The sequence below is a fragment of the Pleurodeles waltl genome, chromosome 2_1 (assembly GCF_031143425.1).
Source record: "Pleurodeles waltl isolate 20211129_DDA chromosome 2_1, aPleWal1.hap1.20221129, whole genome shotgun sequence".
Classification (NCBI taxonomy): Eukaryota; Metazoa; Chordata; class Amphibia; order Caudata; family Salamandridae; genus Pleurodeles; species Pleurodeles waltl.
Window position 1 is genome coordinate 334,569,211 of NC_090438.1, and position 21,208 is coordinate 334,590,418.

The 21,208-nt window shown below is 47.4% G+C and overlaps 1 protein-coding gene across 2 annotated transcripts in view; it reads right to left on the reverse strand.

Moving 5' to 3' along the window:
- Positions 1–21,208, reverse strand: part of LOC138264668 (fibronectin type-III domain-containing protein 3a-like) — a 406,147-nt gene that overhangs the window by 227,931 nt on the left and 157,008 nt on the right. For both annotated transcript variants that reach the window (XM_069212562.1, XM_069212561.1), the window contains 2 exons: positions 17,956–18,074; positions 877–982 (listed from right to left, as the gene is read on the reverse strand). In XM_069212562.1, the coding sequence (XP_069068663.1) occupies positions 877–982; positions 17,956–18,074 (225 nt within the window). The remainder of the gene's footprint in view (positions 1–876; positions 983–17,955; positions 18,075–21,208) is intronic.

Sequence of the window (21,208 nt, forward strand, 5' to 3'; positions counted from 1 at the left end):
GTTAGGTGAGGGCGCCTTCAAAAACGTTGGTAGTTAAAAAAAAATAAAAAATTCTAGACAGTATATGTTACAGTAATGAACAGCATGTGCATCTAGAAAAGGATTCTGGCTACAAAATCACATTTTCTGAATGTGGCTATTTCTCACAAAACATTTGGCTCTAGTTCTTAGTTGCCTGAAAAGTCCTGTAGTGATATATAAAGAGCTTGATGAGGATATGGATGGTGGTGATCGATCACTCAGTGAAGATAACCATGGCCAGGGCTGGACAGAAAATTGAAAACAGCCTGGCAAAAATATTCAAATCAGTCCCTTACTGGTGGAGGCCACAAGTAGGCTGAGCTCAAATGGAAATGGCTGGATCATGGCAGTTTATACAGCTGTGAAAGCTGCCTCCTAGCCTGCAGCCCACAGGAAAAAGAACGGCAAGTTCATTTCATGCACACCACATCTCTATTCTAAATTAGAGGTAGCACAATTCCCTCACCCGTTTATTTAATTCTGCAACATTCTGAGTCTATCAGTAAGTGGCCCTAAGGCACAAGGCAGCATACCAGGACATGGCATTAATAGATTCTGGATTTCACTGCACAAACACCTGCAACCTCTTTCACCAATGCAGGTATAGGAGCAACGTAACAGGGGTCAGGCTGTGTTAGTTGTGACAATCAGCACTTCACAAATAAAGCAACCTTTTTAAATATCACCACAGCAAACAAATGGCACAGCTGTAGTATAATAACCTAACTGAGTCACTATAACAATTGGACACTTAATAAATGTTGCATATATTTTATAAAACATTAAGGGGATACATTAAATCTACTTCTGAGGAAAATACACAGTCCCAACAGCAGTAAGTGATAAGTAACTTACCCCAATTTAGTGTGATTTCTTTTGATTTAGCTTTTTTAGACAGATGTGGAGGTGTACAAGGGCCAGGAGTAACAGCTGACGTCTGAACTGTTAAAATATCTGAAACCTGGTTAAAAGGATAGGGTAAAATGCTATTACTTGTTACTCTAGAAGTTAGCATATTATTGTCTGTGTAGAGTAGTACCAAGAGTATAAGCAACTATGGCAATACTAAAAAAGTAAAAGTATGACTAATCTACATCAAATTTCTCTTTATCAGACACAAATCATCATTTGCCCCAACTATGGCTTTGTACATATCACAGCAAATGGAAAAGGAGAAAGACTATAATGGTATGCAATGTAAGCAACATTATGTAGATCTATTCTATTGTTTGGACAAAATTCTACGGTACTGCTGGGAAAAGATGGGCAGTCCTTTTTGTTGGCCCAGCCTCTATTTGCCAGAAAACTTGAAAATCAAAATAGTGCACTTGTGGTGCTCTATGTTTGTAGTTTTCGATTCTGGTTGAAACCTAAAGTGTACCACCATTCTGAGGGTGGCCTCTGACTCTTCAAGACAGGTTATAAGTGAACTCTGGTGATGGCAGCCATGTACGGTTCAAGAGGACAGTGCATTTTTCCTGCACCCTGTGGCCACTAGCTCTTACTCGTCAAGATTTCATGAATGGGAGTTGCCACTTCTCACCATACATAGCACAAGTATGACGGGTATGCTGTTGTTGGTCAGCAGGTGTGGTGGCTTACAGGTGATTTGTGATTGGTGGATCCCATATATATTCTGTACAAGTTGATGTATTTTCTTTCATAGGAAGGAGGACCATGACCACTTTCTAGTCTCCACGTTGTCACTCTCATGTCACTTTCCCCAGAAACAAGTGTCCCTAGTGGTTTGTCACCAGCCCACCCCATAGCTCAGAATAGGTTTTCTCTGTCTGAGAGAAACACACTTATCTCCTCTTGCTACTAACCTAAGCAACACAAAACAATACAGAGCTTTGTCTGTGTGCCATCCACAAATCACCTGTGACCAGTCAAACTGATGTAACCTACACCTCTAAGCTTCATAACACAAGAAAACTCTAAATTAACGGGAAGAATCACTCCTCTAGCCACAGAGGAGAGACAATACATTTAAAAACAGAAGAGCTTCTGGCTGGCAAATGAAGGAAAGTAAGATCTTTCTGACATAGGTACCCCCACTTTTGCCTGGCATCAGTGTGTTTTGACTGTAGTACACTAAGATTCTGCTAACATGAGCATCCAGAGTCCGTGTTCTTTCCTATAAATTTGGTTGGTAGGTAACTCTTACACACTGCAGTTGGCATACTGGAGTACACCTGTAAGTCCTAGGTACCCAGGGCATTGGTACACCAGGAGTGCCTCATGGGCTAAAGCGTGGATTATACCACCCATGGGAGCCCATGCAAACTGTGACTACAAGCCTACCATTGCAGTATTTGTTAAATGGTGCATGCATCTTTCACCACAGACATAAGGCTTACCTTATATCCTGGTCACTGCACTCTATAAGTTATCCCTAAGGTAGGCCATTCAGCCCAAGGATAGGGTGCATGGTTCTAAGTATGAGGGTACCCCAGTATGAGCAGAGGTAGCCTTAAAAACTCCAGAGTCCATTTTTGGGCTTTGTAAGTGCTGGGAAGCTATTTTAAGGTATGTAGTGTACACTGGTCATGCCGAGATGTCCAGCCACACAATGGCTTCACCAAACCTGGTCATGTTTGGTATCAAACATGTTGGAATCATGCAACAACACCGATTCCATGTAGCTGCATGATACCATGTACTGTGGGGGTTCCTTAGATGCCTGTGCAGCCTTTCAGGGTCTGTGTGCAAGCCAGTGCTGCAGCCGACCAAAGACACTGTTTTGCCATCCTGCTGCTGAGAGTAACTCGGGCAGGGGAAGGCAGAACAAATAATTTTCTATAGAGGAGGTGTTAACACCTCTCCATTAGAAATAGTTGTCGCTGGTCTAGAGTGTGGGTGCTCCTGAGCACAACCAGATTGCTTTGAAGAGCACATTTGGTGCCCTACTTGCAAAAGAGGTTTCCTCCAGTGCAGGAGCCCCCGGTTCCCACTCTGACACGAAAACACAAAAAGGACAGGGGAGTGACCAACCCCTGTCCGGCTCCATCTCTATGGAGGTGCCCAGAGCTCTGCCAGGTGGGCATTTGATTCTGCCAACTTGGAAATAAGATGAACAGGGGCCCCTGAGAGCATTTGACTGGTCACTCCAGTAGAGTAGCATCCCTGTCCCCCCCACCCCCAATAGGTGGGTTACTGCAGAAGCCGTCGAACCCCCTTCCTGGATTACTTAAGAGTTCTCCTGAGTGTTGGACCCCAGATTAGTCTGCAATATTCTTCTTCAAAACACTTCTGCGACCTGGACACCGGAGTCTGCTGTTGGACTACACCGGGAACCAAGACAAGGCTGCAAATAGTAGGAAGGCTCCTACTGCAACTTTGTCTTTGGGTATTGAAAGGACTCTGCAACTTCAGTAGCTGTGCATCCTCTAGAGTCACAAGGACTGTGCTTGCAATAAGGACATCAGAACGAATCTCACTTGAAGAGAAGGGGTCACTCCCCTGCATCCACAGGCACAGGCACCTCAACGTCGACGACCGGTTTGTGAATCCTGTGTCCCACGAACTCTTCAAGACTTTGCAACACAGATGGTGGTTATGTGGCTCTCTAGATGTCTGACCTGTCTTCTTTGCAACTAGGAAAGATTGTGGTCATTTGCTGGAGCTGCTTGAACGAACACTGTGTCTGTTTGTCGATGCCAAGACTTGTTGGCACTCCATTCCGAAGACCTCCTAACTCCAAGAAGCCCCAGCCTGAAGAATCACAAAGCTCCTACACCAACGTCCTCCCTGCAACTCCTGCAATGTGGCAATCCATCTGTTTGTGCTGCTGAGGCCTCCTCGTGACTCCCTGTGCCTGCTGACAGTGGGTCCTCCTGGGGTCTCCATATATTTCTGCTGGCTTTCCTTCCTGAGGGCTGGCCCTGATGTACTTATAAAGGTTGAGATCCTTGGACCTTGATGGTTCCCCTTTCAGCAACTCTGCGTGCATCGCTTCTCTTGCATTTGCCAAGGCTTGTTAGTGGTACTGTTGGTCATTCACCACTCTTCAGCTCGACAGCCAGTGTGGGGAAACTCGTGGACAACTCCTGGCATCCTTCTGCATCACATGGTCGCTGCAGCTGCATCTCCATCTCCATGAAAACCTTTCAACAGGAAAGTATCTACAAGTAGGGTGGGCATTACCCTCCTGCACCCCCTCCGCATCTCCAGATGGTCTGGACTCTGTCCCCATTTTCCACAGGTTTTCCGCATCCAGAATCCATGCCTGAGTTCCATCGAACTGGTCCACAGGTCACAACAGCAGCTGGACAGCCAAGGTCCCCACTGACTTCAGTGGGAAGTTCCGACACAACTTAACCCCTATGCGCCTGGGCTTCCTGGTGCAGGTACTCCACTTTTCTGAGTATCCACAGAAGGGCATGTCTCAAACCTTCCTTGTCCCAACGGGTTTCCTCAGGGTCCTCTGGGAAGGGTGCTGAAACACGAAAACTTTGACTGCGTCTTCCCAATGTTATCCTATCAACACCTGACCCAGGTAACATCACTGCACACCAGCGCCTGGGGAATTCTTGCTACTTACCTCTGGTATTTTAGTACTTTCCCAACCCCTAAGATCCTTAGTTGTCAATCTTGGTTAGTTGTGACTTTCTCATCCCATTTTTTAGTACATGGTTTGGCCCTTGTAGGAGGCTGGCCTGGTGTGTGGTGGTATTTACCTCTCATACCAGGTCCAGGTATCCCCTCTTAGTGAAGTGTAGGCAGTGTCTACAAGCCAGGCTCTCTAGAGGCAGCTGTGGATGAGCACCCAAGGCTTATCTTGGAGACATGCAAAGCTCATGAAATACCACTGTACTCACACGGCACTTACTCAAATGAAAGAAAACACTCAGTTGTACAAAAATAAGGGTACTTTAATTTTGGCACAAATCACCACAAAATACTAGACAGGTGACCCACACTAGGGAGGTAAGTAATACTCTAAATATATACACTAGCAATCAGAAATAGGCATGGGAAAGGTTAGAAAACAGTGCAAACAGTAATAACCAAAAGTGACCCTAGGGGGAGCACAAACCATATACTAAAAAAAAATGGAATTCGAACAATGTACCCCCACCTAGGTAAGTAAAATGTGTCAAAGGGAGCTGGGAGTACTAGAGAACCACAAAGGTAAGTAACACAGTACCCCCCCCCCCCCCCCAGCGACCAGGAATGCAGGAGTAAAACATTGGATTTTCCCAAACCACACAAAACAAGGAAAAGAAGAAAAAGAAGACACCCAGAGAAGATTGCAAGAAGACCAGCAGTGGATTCCTGAAGAAAGAAGACCTGGGGAGAGAATGGACCAAGTCCAAAAGTCACAATGGAGTCCGGGCGGAGTAGGAGGTATTACCCACCCAGCTGTGCTTGCAGGAGTTGGTCGATGGTACTGAAGAACAGGTCAGCACTGCAGCCCTGGAGCTGAAGAAGAGTCCCTGATGGATGCAGAAGATGTCCCACCCCAGAAGGAAGATTGCAGACGGATGTCGGTGACAGATTTCCACCAACAGGCCTTGGCAAAGGCAAACTCGTGGAAAAGGGGTGCTGCGGTTAGTGGAAAACAAGTGCTGCAAGGGACCTGCAAAGCCCAAGAGAACTCAACCCAGGAGGGGGAGACACAGGGGACCCTCAGCGTTGCAGAGAGTCCACAGGAGCAGAGACAGCACACAGAGGAGTCCCACAGGACGGGGACACAGGAGTCGCAGAAGGACCACACGCAGCGCTACATAAGTGGATCCAACGCCACAGGAGGCTGTGCTTTGCAGGATGGAGTGCTGGGGGCCTCGAGCTACATGGAGCCTGAGGATCACTTGGAGGGGATGCAAACAAGCCTTGGCAGGTGCAAGAGACGAGGTGCACGGGGGTACTGTTGTCAGGAAAACTATTGCCAGTGTTGATAAGTTCTTCCCTCAGCAAAAATGATTCCCCTTTTCCTTGTACCCACGTTGGCTGCAGCGGCATCCTCACTCTCTGTGGCTCATGCGGAGGCTGTTCTTAGAACTAGTTTCTTCAGGTTTAACTGCCACTCAAGATGGTGGCTGCAAATCTTTGTGAGGTCAGTGTTCTAGTGTTTCTACCTTAGTCTCATGCTGAAGCTTCCCTCCAGCTGTTTCTCTCTGGGAGCTGTGCACTTCAACTGTCATCCTGAGGAGAATGAGCAGTGTTCCTGAGGCGCTTTGTTTCATAGAGAATTCTTCCAGTTTTGAGTAATTAATTATTTTTCTTGTTACGGTGTGCACACCAGCTACTTTTTCCCTTCTGGAGAAGCTGAATTTCTTCCTTCTTCCAACGACGGGCTATCGGCTTTCTGAGGAGAATTTGTTTTGGCTCAAAAGAACTTCAAGCAACTGCAGTAAGGAATAATTTTGTATGATTTCCAGACATGCAAATATATATATGTACATATTTAATCAAAAACTCTTCGCCTTGCAGACTTGCCAGTCTCAGAGACAAACCGCAGTTGTCACACTAATTCCTAGAGACTGTGATTGAGAAAACTGAACCATCAGAAGGAGTTTTCATTTCCTCTAAAAGACATTAATAGATTGTATATTTGTGAACCTTTAAACTGTTCTCCAGAGAACCTTGGATACCTCTGACTCCTGCAGAAAAGAAGATATTACGTTAACATTGTTCTCCTAGAGAGAGGCTAGCCTCTCAAATGATCCAGGTTAAGAGAACAATAGAATTGGGTGAATGTGAATGGCTGAACAGTTGAATGCGCAGTAGGAGTGTACTTATCTATGCTCTTATCACCCGACTGCAGGTCCTTCCTTTACAGAAATCCCAATAAGGAAGAAAGGTGCAGGTTACAGAAGCACATACTAAATATCCTATCTTCAAGTGGGAAACACAGGCTGGAACTGGATCTGGAGGCGGTCTCTCTTTTTCTATTCCCATTCCCCTTTCCCCCTGGCGGATGCAGGGTTCAGATAATCAGTAAAGTCTGAGAACGCATCTGTTGGAGGGAGTTGGGTAAAAGTCACCTGCTCCTGTAGAACTGTCCTGCGTGGGAAGGCAAAGGCTTACCTCCACCAAAGTTGGACAGCTGGCAGAAAGGATCAAGAGGACTACTCCGGACCACCACCCGTGATGCAGGATCCACGCAGCTCAGCAGGAGAGGAGATCCAAGCAGCCGGTTGTCGCTTGATGTAGGTGCCTGCGGTTGTAGGGGAGCGATTCCGAAGGAGATACCTTCTTCTTCTTGTGCAGGCTGAAGAGGTGCAGTCTTCAGAGGATGCACGGCGAGGAAACTGTTGCAAAGCTGGCAGGAGCCCTGGAAACAATGTTGTTGAAGAGTCCTTTCTTCTTAGAAGCAGCTCGTCGGGTCCTGAAGGTTCCAGTCGCAGTTCCGGAGGCCAGAAGTCAAAGTGAAGGTTGTAGAGGATTCCTGCTGGAATCTTGCAGGCTGAATTTAAGGACCCACCCCAGAGAGAGGCTCTAAATCGCCCCAAAAGGGGGACTGGTCACCTAACCAGGTAAGCACCTATCAGGAGGGGGTACTGACATCACCTGCCTGGCCTGGCCACTCAGATGCTCCCACAGTTCCTTGTCAACCTTAGAAACAAGATGGCAGTGCCCAGGGCCTCTGGAGGAGTTATGGGCACCACCCCTGGGGTGGTGATGGACAGAGGAGTGGTCATTCCCCTTTCCATTGTCCAGTTTCATGCCAGAGCAAGGACTGGGGGGTCCCTAAACCGATAAGGACTGGTTTACACACGGAGAGCACCAAATGTGCCCTTCCAAGCAAACCAGTGACTTGGGGAGGCTACCCCTCCCAAGCCAGTCACACCTATTTTCAAAGGGAGAGGGTGTTACCTCCCTCTCCCAAAGGAAATCCTTTGTTCTGCCTTCCTGGGCTTGATCAGATCAAGCAGCAGGAGGGCAGAAACCTGTCTGATGGGTGGCAGCAGCTGGGCTTCCCGGAAAACCCTGTAAGGCTGGTGGTAGCAATGCTGGGGGGTCCTCTAAGGAGCCCCCAGAGTGCATGGAATCATACTTGCAACAGTATTGGGGCATAATTCTGACATGTTTGATACTAAACATGCCCAGGTTCAGAGTTACCATTATGTAGCTGAACATAGGTAGTGACCTATGTCCAGTACACATATAAAATGGCATCACCACACTCATGAAGTCCAGTAAAATGGGGCTGGAGTTCATGGGGGCACCTCTGCTAGTGCAGGAGTGCCCTCACATACAGGTACCTGCACCCTGCCCTCTGGGCTGAGAGGGCATACCATGGGGGGGACTTACAGTGACCTGATGCAGTGACCTGTAGTAAAAACGGGTGCGTGCACCCGGTTCATGCAGACTGCAATGCAGGCCTTCAGAAAACTTTGCATGGTCTCCCTATGGGAGGCAGAATAACTGCTGTAGCCCATAGGGATCCCCTGGAACCCCAATGTTCTGGGTACCTAGCTACCATATACCAGGGACTTATATGGGAGGACCAGTATGCTAATTGTGGGAATAAAAGGTTACTAGCAACCAAATTTAAAGGAGAGAGCATAATCACTGGGTTCTTGGTTACCAGGATCCCAGAGAACACAGTCAAGCACACTGACAACAGGCAGTAACTGGGGGCAACCATGGCAAGAAAGAGGGCCCTTTCCTACACAACCCTTCCCCCGCCAAACTAAGGACAAGAAGGCTAACCCTGCCCAGATGAGTCTTCATTGTCTAAGTAGAAATATCTGAAGAGTCCATCTGCAGTGGAGTGGTTACTCCCAGGTCTGTTTTCCACTGTATAGTTTATTCCCTGTAGGGATATGGACCAGCTTAACAATTTGGGGTTTTCTCCTTTCATCTGTTTGAGCCATCGAGGGGGCTTGTGGTCTTTTTGAACAATGAACTGAGTGCCAGACAGGAATGGCCTCAGCTTTAAGGCCCAGAACACAGCAAAGACCTCCCTTTCTACACCTGACCAACACTTTTCTCTAGGGGTCAGCCTTCTAGTGATAAAAGCAACTGGCTGATCCTGGCCCTGTGCTGAGCTGAGAAAGAACTGCCCCCACCCCTACCCCTGAAGCATCAGTTTGGACAATTACTGTCTTGGAGTAATCAGGGCTTTTTAAAACTGGTGCAGAGCACATGGCCTGTTTAAGGTCCTCAAAAGCTTTTTGACAGCTAGCTGTCCATAAACTTTGGCATCGTTTTGGATGTGAGGTCATTAAGAGGGGCTACAATGGAGCCAGAATTCTTAATGAACCTCCTGTAGTACCCAGTGAGGCCTAGGAAGGCTCTTACCTGGGTTCATGTTGTGTGGGGAGCCCAGTCTAAGACAGTCTAGATCTTCCCCTGCAATGGTTGAATCTGGCCTCCACCTACCAGCTGGCCCAGATATACAACCTTACCCCTGTCCTATCTGGCACTTAGAGACATTGATAGTGAGGCCTGCCTTTTGCAGGGCTTCCAACACATTCCACAGGTGGACCAGGTGGTCATCCCAGGTGGAGCTAAAGACAGCTATGTCGTCAAGATAAGCTGCACTATAGGCTTCCAAACCTTGGAGGACTGTATTCACCAGCCTCTGGAAAGTGGCAGGTGCATTCTACAAACCAAAGGGCAAAGCAGTAAATTGATAATGCCCTCCCAATGGAGTTTTTGGTTTTGCATCCTGTGGCAATTTGATCTGCCAATTTCTTGCAGTCAAGACAAAGGTGCCTAGATACTTGGCAGATGTCAGTGTATCTATCAGCTCACCTGCCCTAGGTATAGGGTGAGCATCAGACTTTGTGACTGTGTTGAGCCCTCTGTAATCTACACAGAACCTCATCTCCTTTTTCCCATTTTGTGAGTGAGGTTTTTGTACCAGTACCACTGAGCGAGCCCAGGGACTCTCAGAGTGTTCAATCACTCTTAGGTCAAGCATCATTTGCACTTCAGCTTTGATGCAATCTCTAACATGATGAGGTTGCCTGTAAATTTTACTCTTAACAGGCAAACTGTCCCCTGTGTCAATGGGTGTTCACACCATATAGTCTGACCAGGTGTTAGAGACAAAAGTTCAGAGAACTGGCCTAGGAGGTTCCTGCAGTCCTCCTTTTGAGATTCAGAAAGGCAGTCTCCTAGGACCACTCCATCCACTGAGCCATCAGCTGCAGTGGTGGAGAAGAGATCAGGGAGAGGGTCACTCTCTTCTTCCTGTCCCTCATCAGTTGCCATGAGCAGAGTCAGGTCAGCCCTGTCATAGTGGGGCTTAAGGCGGTTTACATGAAGCACCCTGAGGGGGCTTCTGGGAGTGCCAAAATCCACCAAATAGGTGACCTCACCCTTTTTCTCTACTAGAGTGTGGAGACCACGCCTGCCCTGGGAGCCATAGGCTCCAGGACCCACACTTTCTGTCCTGGCTGGTATACAGTTAGGACAGCCTTATGATCATGCCACTGCTTTGTCAGTTCTTGGCTGGCCTGGAGGTTTTTAGTGGCCTTTTTCATGTACTCAGCCATCCTGGATCTGAGACCAAGTACGTAATCCACAATGTCTTGCTTAGGGGGCTTGGGAGCTTGCTCCCATCCTTCCCTTACAAGTGCAAGTGGACCCCTAACAGGGTGTCCAAACAGAAGTTCAAAGGGGGCTGTAGCCCACTCCCTTCTGAGGACCCTCCCTGTAGGCAAACAGGAGGCATGGTAATAGGTCATCCCATCTGCTCCTGAGTTTTTCAGAGAGTCCCATAATCATGCCTTTGAGAGTTTCATTAAATCTCTCAACCAAACAGGAGTGGTGAACTTGTAAGTAACACCACATTCCTTCAAAATGCCTTTGAGGTATGCAGACATGAAGTTTGTACCTCTGTCTGATACTACCTGTAAGGAAATGCCTCCTTGGCATGGTTACCCCCTGACTTTTTGCCTTTGCTGATGCTAAGTTTTGATTTGAAAGTGTGCAGAGGCCTGCTAACCAGGCCCCAGCACCAGTGTTCTTTCCCTAACCTGTACTTTTGTTTCCACAATTGGCACACCCTGGCATCCAGGTAAGTCCCTTGCAACTGGTACCCCTGGTACCAAGGGCCCTGATGCCAGGGAAGGTCTCTAAGGGCTGCAGCATATCTTATGCCACCCTGGGGACCCCTCACTCAGCACAAACACACTGCTTGCCAGCTTGTGTGTGCTGGTGAGGACAAAACGAGTAAGTCGACATGGCACTCCCCTCAGGGTGCCATGCCAACCTCACACTGCCTATGCAGTATAGATAAGTCACCCCTCTAGCAGGCCTTACAGCCATAAGGCAGGGTGCACTATACCATAGGTGAGGGCACAAGTGCATGAGCACTGTGCCCCTACAGTGTCTAAGTAAAACCTTAGACATTGTAAGTGCAGGGTAGCCATAAGAGTATATGGTCTGGGAGTCTGTCATGCACGAACTCCACAGCACCATAATGGCTACACTGAAAACTGTGAAGTTTGGTATCAAACTTCTCAGCGCAATAAATGCACACTGATGCCAGTGTACATTTTATTGTAACATACACCCCAGAGGGCACCTTACAGGTTCCCCCTGAAACCTTAACCGACTACCCGTGTAGGCTGACTGGTTTTAGAAGCCTGCCACACTCGAGACATGTTGCTGGCCACATGGGGAGAGTGCCTTTGTCACTCTGTGGCTAGTAACAAAGCCTGTACTGGGTGGAGATGCTTATCACCTCCCCCTTGCAGGAACTGTAACATCTGGTGGTGAGCCTCAAAGGCACACCCCCTTTGTTACAGCACCCCAGGGCATTCCAGCTAGTGGAGTTGCCCGCCCCCTCCGGCCAAGGCCCCACTTTTGGCGGCAAGGCCGGAGGAGATAATGAGAAAAACAAGGAGGAGTCACTGGCCAGTCAGGACAGCCCCTAAGGCAACCTGAGCTGAGGTGACTCTGACTTTTAGAAATCCTCCATCTTGCAGATGGAGGATTCCCCCAATAGGGATAGGAATGTGACCCCCTCCCCTTGGTAGGAGGCACAAAGAGGGTATAGCCACCCTCAGGGCTAGTAGCCATTGGCTACTGCCCTCCCAGACCTAAACACACCCCTAAATTCTGTATTTAGGGGCTCCCCAGAACCTAGGAACTCAGATTCCTGCAACCTAAGAAGAAGAGGACTGCTAAGCTGAAAAACCCTGCAGAGAAGACAGAGACACCAACTGCTTTGGCCCCAGCTCTACCGGCCTGTCTCCCCACTTCTAAAGACACTGCTCCAGCGACGCTCTCCCCAGGGACCAGCGACCTCTGAAGCCTCAGAGGACTGCCCTGCATCTAGAAGGACCAAGAACTCCTATGGACAGCGGCCCTGTTCACCAAAGACTGCAACTTTGAGACAAAGGAGCAACTTTAAAACAACTTGCGTTTCCCGCCGGAAGCGTGAGACTTGCTACTCTGCACCTGACGCCCCCGGCTCGACTTGTGGAGAACAAACACTTCAGGGAGGACTCCCCGGCGACTGCGAGACCGTGAGTAGCCAGAGTTGCCCCCCCTGAATCCCCACAGCGACGCCTGCAGAGGGAATCCCGAGGCTCCCCCTGACCGCGACTGCCTGTTCCTCAGATCCCGATGCCTGGAAAAGACTCTGCACCCGCAGCCCCCAGGACCTAAAAGATCCGAACTCCAGTGCAGGAGTGACCCCCAGGAGGCCCTCTCCCTTGCTTGCCTGCATCGCTGAAGAGACCTCTTGGTCTCCCATTGATTTCAATTACAAACCGGACGCGTGTATGCACACTGCACCCGGCCGCCCCCGTGCTGCTGAGGTTGTACTTTCTGTGCTAACTTGTGTCCCCCCCGGTGCCCTACAAAACCCCCCTGGTCTGCCCTCCGAAGACGTGGGTACTTACCTGCTGGCAGACTGGAACCGGGGCACCCCCTTCTCCATTGAAGCCTATGCGTTTTGGGCACCACTTTGACCTCTGCACCTGACCGGCCCTGAGCTGCTGGTGTGGTAAATCCCTCTGAATCCCCAACGGTGGGCTACCTTGGACCCAAACTTGAACCCCGTAGGTGGTTTACTTACCTGCAAAAACTAACAAACTCTTACTCCCCCCAGGAACTGTTGAAAATTGCACTGTCTAGTTTTAAAATAGCTATATGTGATTTATGTGAAAAGTATATATGCTATTTTGATTATTCAAAGTTCCAAAAGTACCTACCTACAATACCTTTCATTTGAAGTATTACATGTAAAATTTGAACCTGTGGTTCTTAAAATAAACTAAGAAAATATATTTTTCTATACAAAAACCTATTGGCCTGGAATTGTCTTTGAGTGTGTGTTCCTCATTTATTGCTTGTGTATGTACAACAAATGTTTAACACTACTCCTTTGATAAGCCTACTGCTCGACCACACTACCACAAAATAGAGTATTAGTATTATCTCTTTTTACCACTATCTTACCTCTAAGGGGAACCCTTGGACTCTGTGCATAATATTCCTTACTTTGAAATAGTGCATACAGATCCAACTTCCTACACTACCTCTTTTGGAAAGCCCACCCTGGAGAAGACTCACAGGAGCTGTAGCGGTCCTTAGCGGTATTGCCTCTGGATACCTGGTGGCATGGTCCACCACACCCAGTATAAATCTGTTTCCAGAGTCAGTGGACGGGTCTAGCAGGCCAACAATATCCACCCCAACCCTTACAAAGGGAACCCCAACCACCGGTAATGGAATTAGGGGGGCCTTTGGAGTGCCACCTGTCTTACCACTGGCTTGACAGGTGACAAAGGAGCAACAAAACAAACTCCTTTGCATCTTCAGACATGTGGGGCCAGTGAAAGTGTAGGACAAACCTGTCCCAAGTCTTGCTTTGCCCCAAGTGACCTGCCAGGGGTATGTCATGATGCCAGTTTCAACAAAAACTCTCCATACTGCAGAGCTACTACCAACCTACTGGTTGCACCAGGTTTGGATGCCCTAGCTTCTGTGCATAGGAGGTTGTCCTCCTAATACACCTTCTGGGTGCCACTGACATCCCCTGCTTCTTGAAGGACAGCTTGCTCTCTTAACCCTTCCAGTGTGGGGCAGGTGTGCTGTGCCCTACTGAACTCCTCTTTGGCAGGCCCCCCCTGCACCTTTAAGTTCAGCTGTATCAGCTTTTAACTCTTCAGGTGTAGGTTATACCAAAGGATTGTATTCCTCCTCCTCAAAGGGGGAATCCTTACTAGAGGGTGGGGTAGGGGGCAACCTTTTGCCCTTTCTACCATTGGCTTTGGGAGCCTCTTGGGCCATTGTTCAAGGCTCCAAGATTCCTTTTTTATTTTTATTTTGCCTGAGCCCTGGTCAAAGCAAAAATATGCCTTGGGATGCCCAGCATGGCTGCATGGGCCTCCAACTCCACTTCAGCCCAAGCTGAAGTCTCCAAGTCATTCCCCAAGACACACTCTACAGGTATGTCTGTGGACACTACAAATTTCTTTGGGCCAGTGATCCCCACCCCCCCAGCTGAAATCAACAACTGCCATTTGGGGGGGGGGGGCATACAGTGTTGTTGTGGGCATCAGTCACTTGGTACTGGTGACCAAATAAGTGTTGGTCAGGGGACACCAGTTTTTCAGTCACCATAGTGACACTGGCACCAGTGTCCCAGTAGGCCCCTACCTGAACACCATTTATCAAGGCCAGCTGCCTGTACTTACCTATATTAAGGAGACAGGCAGCAAGGGTGGCAAAATCAATGTCCCCATCTGGAACTAAAACAGCCTGAGTAGTTTCCCTAACTAAGCCAGTCCCCACCACAACTCCTAAAGTGAGCCCAGCTACACCTTTGGCATGGCTATTACTGCCTGACCCACCACTACTGCTGTTACTAGGGGCACTAGTGGTAGAGGTGGGGGTTGTAGTGGTGGATGGTTTGGTGTTTTTCTTAGCTATGGCCCTTGTTCCTACAGACATAGCACCAAGGCTTTTTGTTATGGGAAGAGGAAGAGGATTTGGACCCACCTCCAGAGAAATTGCGTGGGCCTGATGAAGACTCTTTAGTTTTGTCCCCACCCTTGTCCTGAGACTTATCTGCTTTGTTTTCTTGTCCCTGTCACCCCGAGAGTGAGCCTTTCTGCTCACCTTTGTTCTGACCTACTTGTCTGCCTTCTTTCCCAATTCTTGGGGAGTGGTCAGATCGGAGTCTACTAAGTATTGGTGCAACAAATCAGACACAGTTGCCCAGTATATACTGTCTTAAAATCAGATTGTACAAGCCCTCATAGTCACTGACTTTGCTACCATGTAACCAGCCTTCAAAAGCTTTAACAGAGCAGTCCACAAAATCAACCCAATCTTGGGAGGACTCTTTCCTGGCCTCCCTGAACTTAATTCTGTACCGCTGAGTGGTAAGCCCAAATCCAGCTAACAGCAGACTTTAAAACTGTGTAATTATCAGCACCCTCCTCTCAGACAGTAAAAAGCCTACCACAGAAGAAGAGCCAAAGGATAGCAGCCCACTGTTTCTGGGGAACCCTCTGAACTTTGTACGCCCTTTCCAGAGCAGAGAACCACTTATGGACTTCATCCCCTACCTTGTATGTGGGAACAACCTTGCAAAGATTTCTGGAATCAAAAGAGTCCTCCTTGACCCTAGGCTCCCTGAATGAAAGCTAGGGCTAGCTGTTGCTGCTGCAGCCTCAGCTTGGCCTCCCCCGGCCTCAGTTTCCTAAGCTCCCTATTTAAGAAGTCATCTTCTGGAGTTGAGCAGTTTGTCCCCTCTGATACAGAGCTGACATGAGTGACCGGATGAGGATCTGTCCCTAGGTTTGGTAACCTTCTGAACTAGTCCCCTGGGAACAAACATGGCCACCTTTGGCACTACCTGTAGTGCTCCCAGCTACACTTGGGGGCTTACTAGGGACATCAGACCCCACATTATTTTACCTACCTTTTTGTAGTACATTTTTGTGTGTTCATATCGCTGGTTAGGTTATATACCAAAGTTTGTTTAATCTCTGTTTTAATAAATGATACTTTATTTTTCTAACATTGGTGTGGTTCTTTCTTGTGTGTAAATCACGGACTTAGTGGCTATTGCAATTGCTTTATACCCTCACTGATACGCCTTAGCTGCTCTCCACTGCTATCTTTTGAGAGCTTTGGTTATTAGGAACCACTTACACTATCACTAAGGGTTGCCCAGACTCAGTGCAGGGTGCATCACCTATAGGTGTACACCATATACTGAGCCAGCCTCCTACAGTAATCACACAATAAAAGGTATTCTAGCCCTACGAAAGAGTACTTGCTACGCTCTCAATACGAAGGAGGCCAGCACAGCAGTTTCTACTCTTGTTCAGACTGGACCTAAATCTGGTAAGTCAGCATTAAGCCTCTGTGTTGGTCATGTAAAACCTAACAGTACTTCCTCCTGTTTGAACGTGAACAACCATATAAGGAGGACACACTGAAAGAACATGGCGATAAGGAAGAGGCCTTGAGCTCCGGGTGAGTTATACCGAGTGGTATTACCTTGAGCACTAGGCTATTTATTTGGAGTGGCATGTCTTTAAAGGAACAACAATATGGGCCTGTGAAGTCCCCCATAGCCATCCTCCTAAGTAAGCTGGTTGATATTTTGAGTTTGGGAGCACAAAAGAATAACGTTAAGAGTGATCTTTGTGTCCAATGAAGTAGAGAATCAAGAAGGTGCTTGTGTGTAATTAGATTTGACCATGACTCACTTTGTTGGTCTCAATGAAGTCACAAGTTGCTGAAGAACAAGTTACTTTCTTTTGATAACTTCTTTTCTGGTAGGGACTCTATCTAACAGCAGATTCCTCATGTTGTGAATTTCCCTATGCATCAGACTGGATATGGAAACTTTACATAGCAAGGTCCTCGTGCGACATGTGGCTCTGCATCGCACAAGATGCCCCCAGATACGACATCAGGGCCAGTGGGGGCAGGGGAGGCATCTGCACCCCTCCATGCGCTGACATCAGTTTATTTCTGATTTTGGTCCAATTCGTCTACGTGGAGCCAACAGAAATAAGAAAAACAGTATGCACATCTGTTAACTGGGATCTTTTTATTGGAACCTTTTAATACATTCCACAGAACAGAGAGAGGAGTGGGTAGGTGAGGAACCTGCATAGAGTCTCAAGAAGAATAAGTATTATTACCAAAGATAAGTAACTTGTTCTTCTGATAGAGACTTCTAACTACAGATTCCTCACCTAGTGAATAAATGCCAATGCAGTACTGGTAAGCGAGTGGAATGGTTCAGACAAGGAAACCCTACAGGACCGATCAGGTGACTTGCCTACCTTGCTGGACCTGGCTGTCCAGGCAGTAGTGCTTCATGATCGTATGAAAGGACGCCCAAGTAGCAACCTGTCGCCCAAATAGAAAACCACTACCCCCTTCAACAGTCCTCAGTAATGTTTAATTTATAGTCTTAGAATTTGAGAACTGAAACATTTCCAATACTATCTACAACAAAATCATTGTTGTTACTAATTAACCTTAAACGTCTAATAAGCATTGCTAAAGTGAATAGTCCAGTTTTTTTTTTAGGTGTATGTTAGTGGCTGTGTTATATATCTGGATGGAATAACAGAAATCTCAGACAGGAATCAAACTATTGGTTTTGTGACAAATTATGGAAATCAGAGAAATTCAGTTTATATGTTTAAGCCACGTCCTTAATCACACATGCCACGCCCCCTTTAGTGGCCTCTTCACTTTTTTCATCCCACTTAAAGTTCTTGACACAGTAATATACAAAATAATAATAAAGTTTGCCACCCTTTAACCACATGATGGGGCAGGAAATGTGGAAAAACGAATTCTTAAAATACAATTGAGTGAGTACATTTTACATAACTGAGGAAAACAACAGTAAACATTTTAAAGCTAGTGTTACTGTAAGGCAACAGACGGAGATCATGACATATTTTAAAGAGATCAGCATTTCTTATGTATCGTACAAAATGCTGAGTGCTAAAACATCTCTGAGAATAATGTAAAACTTACTGGACTTTGTCCTGCACTATTAAGGCAATGTACTCTGAATCTGTACCAACTGCCAGGGTTGAGATGATCACATATATACTCTTTTGTTGATCCACTATAAACCGCATCCCATACATTTCCTGCAACAACAAAACATTAGAAGAAATCACACTTATTTTAGTCTGTCCTCTAAATATTTCACTTTATACTTTCACGTAACTTCTCAAAATTTTCGTGTGTACCATCAGTTCAGGAACCAAATGATTACATTTTACTATTCGTTAAGTCTGTTCTAATCATCTGAGAGAGCCAGAAACTCTGGGTCCTGGGCACTAGCGCTGGAGCTTCATCTCCGTTACTTTGGATGAGTGATAACTGGGGTGTGGAAAATTGGTCACCCCTTGCAGTTGAAACGATCCAGCACACCAAATAAATATTCTGTTCTAGCAATAAGGGCAAATGGTAAGACAACATCAGCCATTGGTCTGTTACTGTATCAATCACATTTTGCTTCTGCTCATCCCTGCCTATAACATGGGGCAACAGGTCAGCTGATTTCAGTCACTGGCCCTTTACTGTGTCAGTCAGATTTTGCTTTCGCCTTTAGCAAGGAGCAATCAGTCAGCCCATTTCAGCCATTGGCTGCTTTCATTGTGACTGAGGGCATTCTGCGCTTTCACAAGAAACACATCCTCAAACAAAGCTCTTTATTTCAGTGCTAGTGACTACCATGGCAATGTGTGCTTTTTTGAGACAAGAAAACATTGTATTTTTGTTTGCCTCGTTGCATGTTTCACGTTGTAGTAATATAGGGGGTGATTCTAAGTCTGGCGGGCGGCGGAGGCCGCCCGCCAGACTTCCCCCTCCAAAATACCGCTCCGCGGTCGAAAGACCGCTGAGGGTATTTTGGGTTTTGCACTGGGCTGGCGGGCGACCGCCAAAAGGCCGCCCGCCAGCCCAGTGCAAAACACCCTTCCCACGAGGACGCCGGCTCAGAATTGAGCCGGCGGAGTGGGAAGGTGCGACGGGTGCAGTTGCACCCGTCGCGAATTTCAGTGTCTGCAAAGCAGACACTGAAATTCTTTTTGGGGCCCTCTTACGGGGGCCACTGCAGTGCCCATGCCATTGGCATGGGCACTGCAGGGGCCCCGCGACACCCCATACCGCCATCCTGTTCCTGGCGGGAGAACCGCCAGGAACAGGATGGCGGTATGGGGTGTCAGAATCCTCCATGGCGGCGCAGCTTGCTGCACCGCCATGGAGGATTCATTTGGGCAGCGGAAAACCAGCGGGAGACCGGTTTTCCACTTCTGACCGCGGGCGAACCGCCGCAGTCAGATGCCCAGCGGGGCACCGCCAGCCTGTTGGCGGTGCCCCCGTCATTTTAGCCCTGGCGGTCTTGGACCGCCAGGGTTAGAATGACCCCCATAGTTTTTTTTGCCAGTTCTTTGGAGTGGTTCCTGCATTGCAGTCATAAAAGCAAAGTGTTTTTTTCTTTTTATTGAGGCAATTGTTTTTTTGTCTATTACCTTATAGTTCACTCCCATTTATACAGCAATAATCTTGCCACTTCTTTGGAGAGGTGCTTTGCTTTGCAGTCATAAAAATAAAAGTGTTTTTTTCTTTTTATTGAGGCAAAGGTTTTCTTGTCTATTACCTTTGTAGTTCACTCCAACTTGCACAGCACTGCACTACATTCGCACTTCCAGCTCATATCGCACGAGCAGCATTTTCAATACATTAGTATTTCTACAAGTCCCTTTGCATCCTACTATTAGGACACACTATTTGAGGAAGTCAAACAGAGATTGAGTCTTGTTGGATGACTGATGCTCAGGCCCCAGCTCAAAATAAGGAAGACAGGCTATTAGGTAGGATTGGATACTGAGAATGCTCTGAGAGAGAGGATCATCCGTCACAATCTGGAAGAGATTTTTTAGTTTGTGGAGTTCTACCCAAGGAAAATCTGTCTCTAGTGATTCTGAGGAACATGGGCATGGCAGCGATGTACTAGCAGAGCAGTGAGAGAGTGCTCACTTACCAGCGCCCACAGGAAAGTAAATTATTATGTGATGTGGTTTCAAGACCTCACTATGTAATTGATGTCACAACCTCTATCAGTTCTATGTCTATAATGGCCTCCCCCCCTTCCAATCCTGCACAATACCTCACCAGTATATTGCTGCTTTGTCTCCTGTTCTGAACCAAAGAAAGCATGCAGAGGGCCTGTTGAATAGTGACAGTCTGGCGTGAACGGTTGTGTAGGAAGCTGGCCTGGTCATCACCTATGGTGTTGGCATCTTATACCAGGTCCAGACAATCCCTATAAGTGAATGTAGGCAGTCTCTAGGAAGCCAGGGCTCTCTAGATGTAGCTGGGGATGAGCAGCCCAGATTTATCAAGGAGCCATGCAAAGCTTATGCAAATCCACAATAGTCACACAGTAACTTATCACACATGAAAGGAACCACACAGTCTTACAAAAATAAAGGTACTTTATTACAGTAACACAAATACTAGAATACAACTAGGCAGTCCCCCAACTTGAGGCGAGTAAACACACTATTATATACTGTAAGGAAATGCCTCCTTGGCATGGTTACCCCCTGACTTTTTGCCTTTGCTGATGCTATGTTTTGAATTGAAAGTGTGCTGAGGCCTGCTAACCAGGCCCCAGCACCAGTGTTCTTTCCCTAACCTGTACTTTTGATTCCACAATTGGCACACCCCGGCACCCAGATAAGTCCCTTGAAACTGGTACCCCTGGTACCAAGGGCCCTGATGCCAGGGAAGGTCTCTAAGGGCTGCAGCATGTCTTATGCCACCCTAGAGACCCCTCACTCAGCACAGACACACTGCTTACCAGCTTGTGTGTGCTAGTGAGAACAAAATGAGTAAGTCGACATGGCACTCCCCTCAGGGTGCCATGCCAGCCTCTCACTGCCTATGCAGTATAGGTAAGACACCCCTCTAGCAGGCCTTACAGCCCTAAGGCAGGGTGCACTATACCATAGGTGAGGGCACCAGTGCATGAGCACTGTGCCCCTACAGTGTCTAAGCAAAACCTGAGACATTGTAAGTGCAGGGTAGCCATAAGAGTATATGGTCTGGGAGTCTGTCAAACACGAACTCCACAGCACCATAATGGCTACACTGAAAACTGGGAAGTTTGGTATAAAACTTCTCAGCACAATAAATGCACACTGATGCCAGTGTACATTTTATTGTAAAATACACCACAAAGGGCACCTTAGAGGTGCCCCCCTGAAACCTA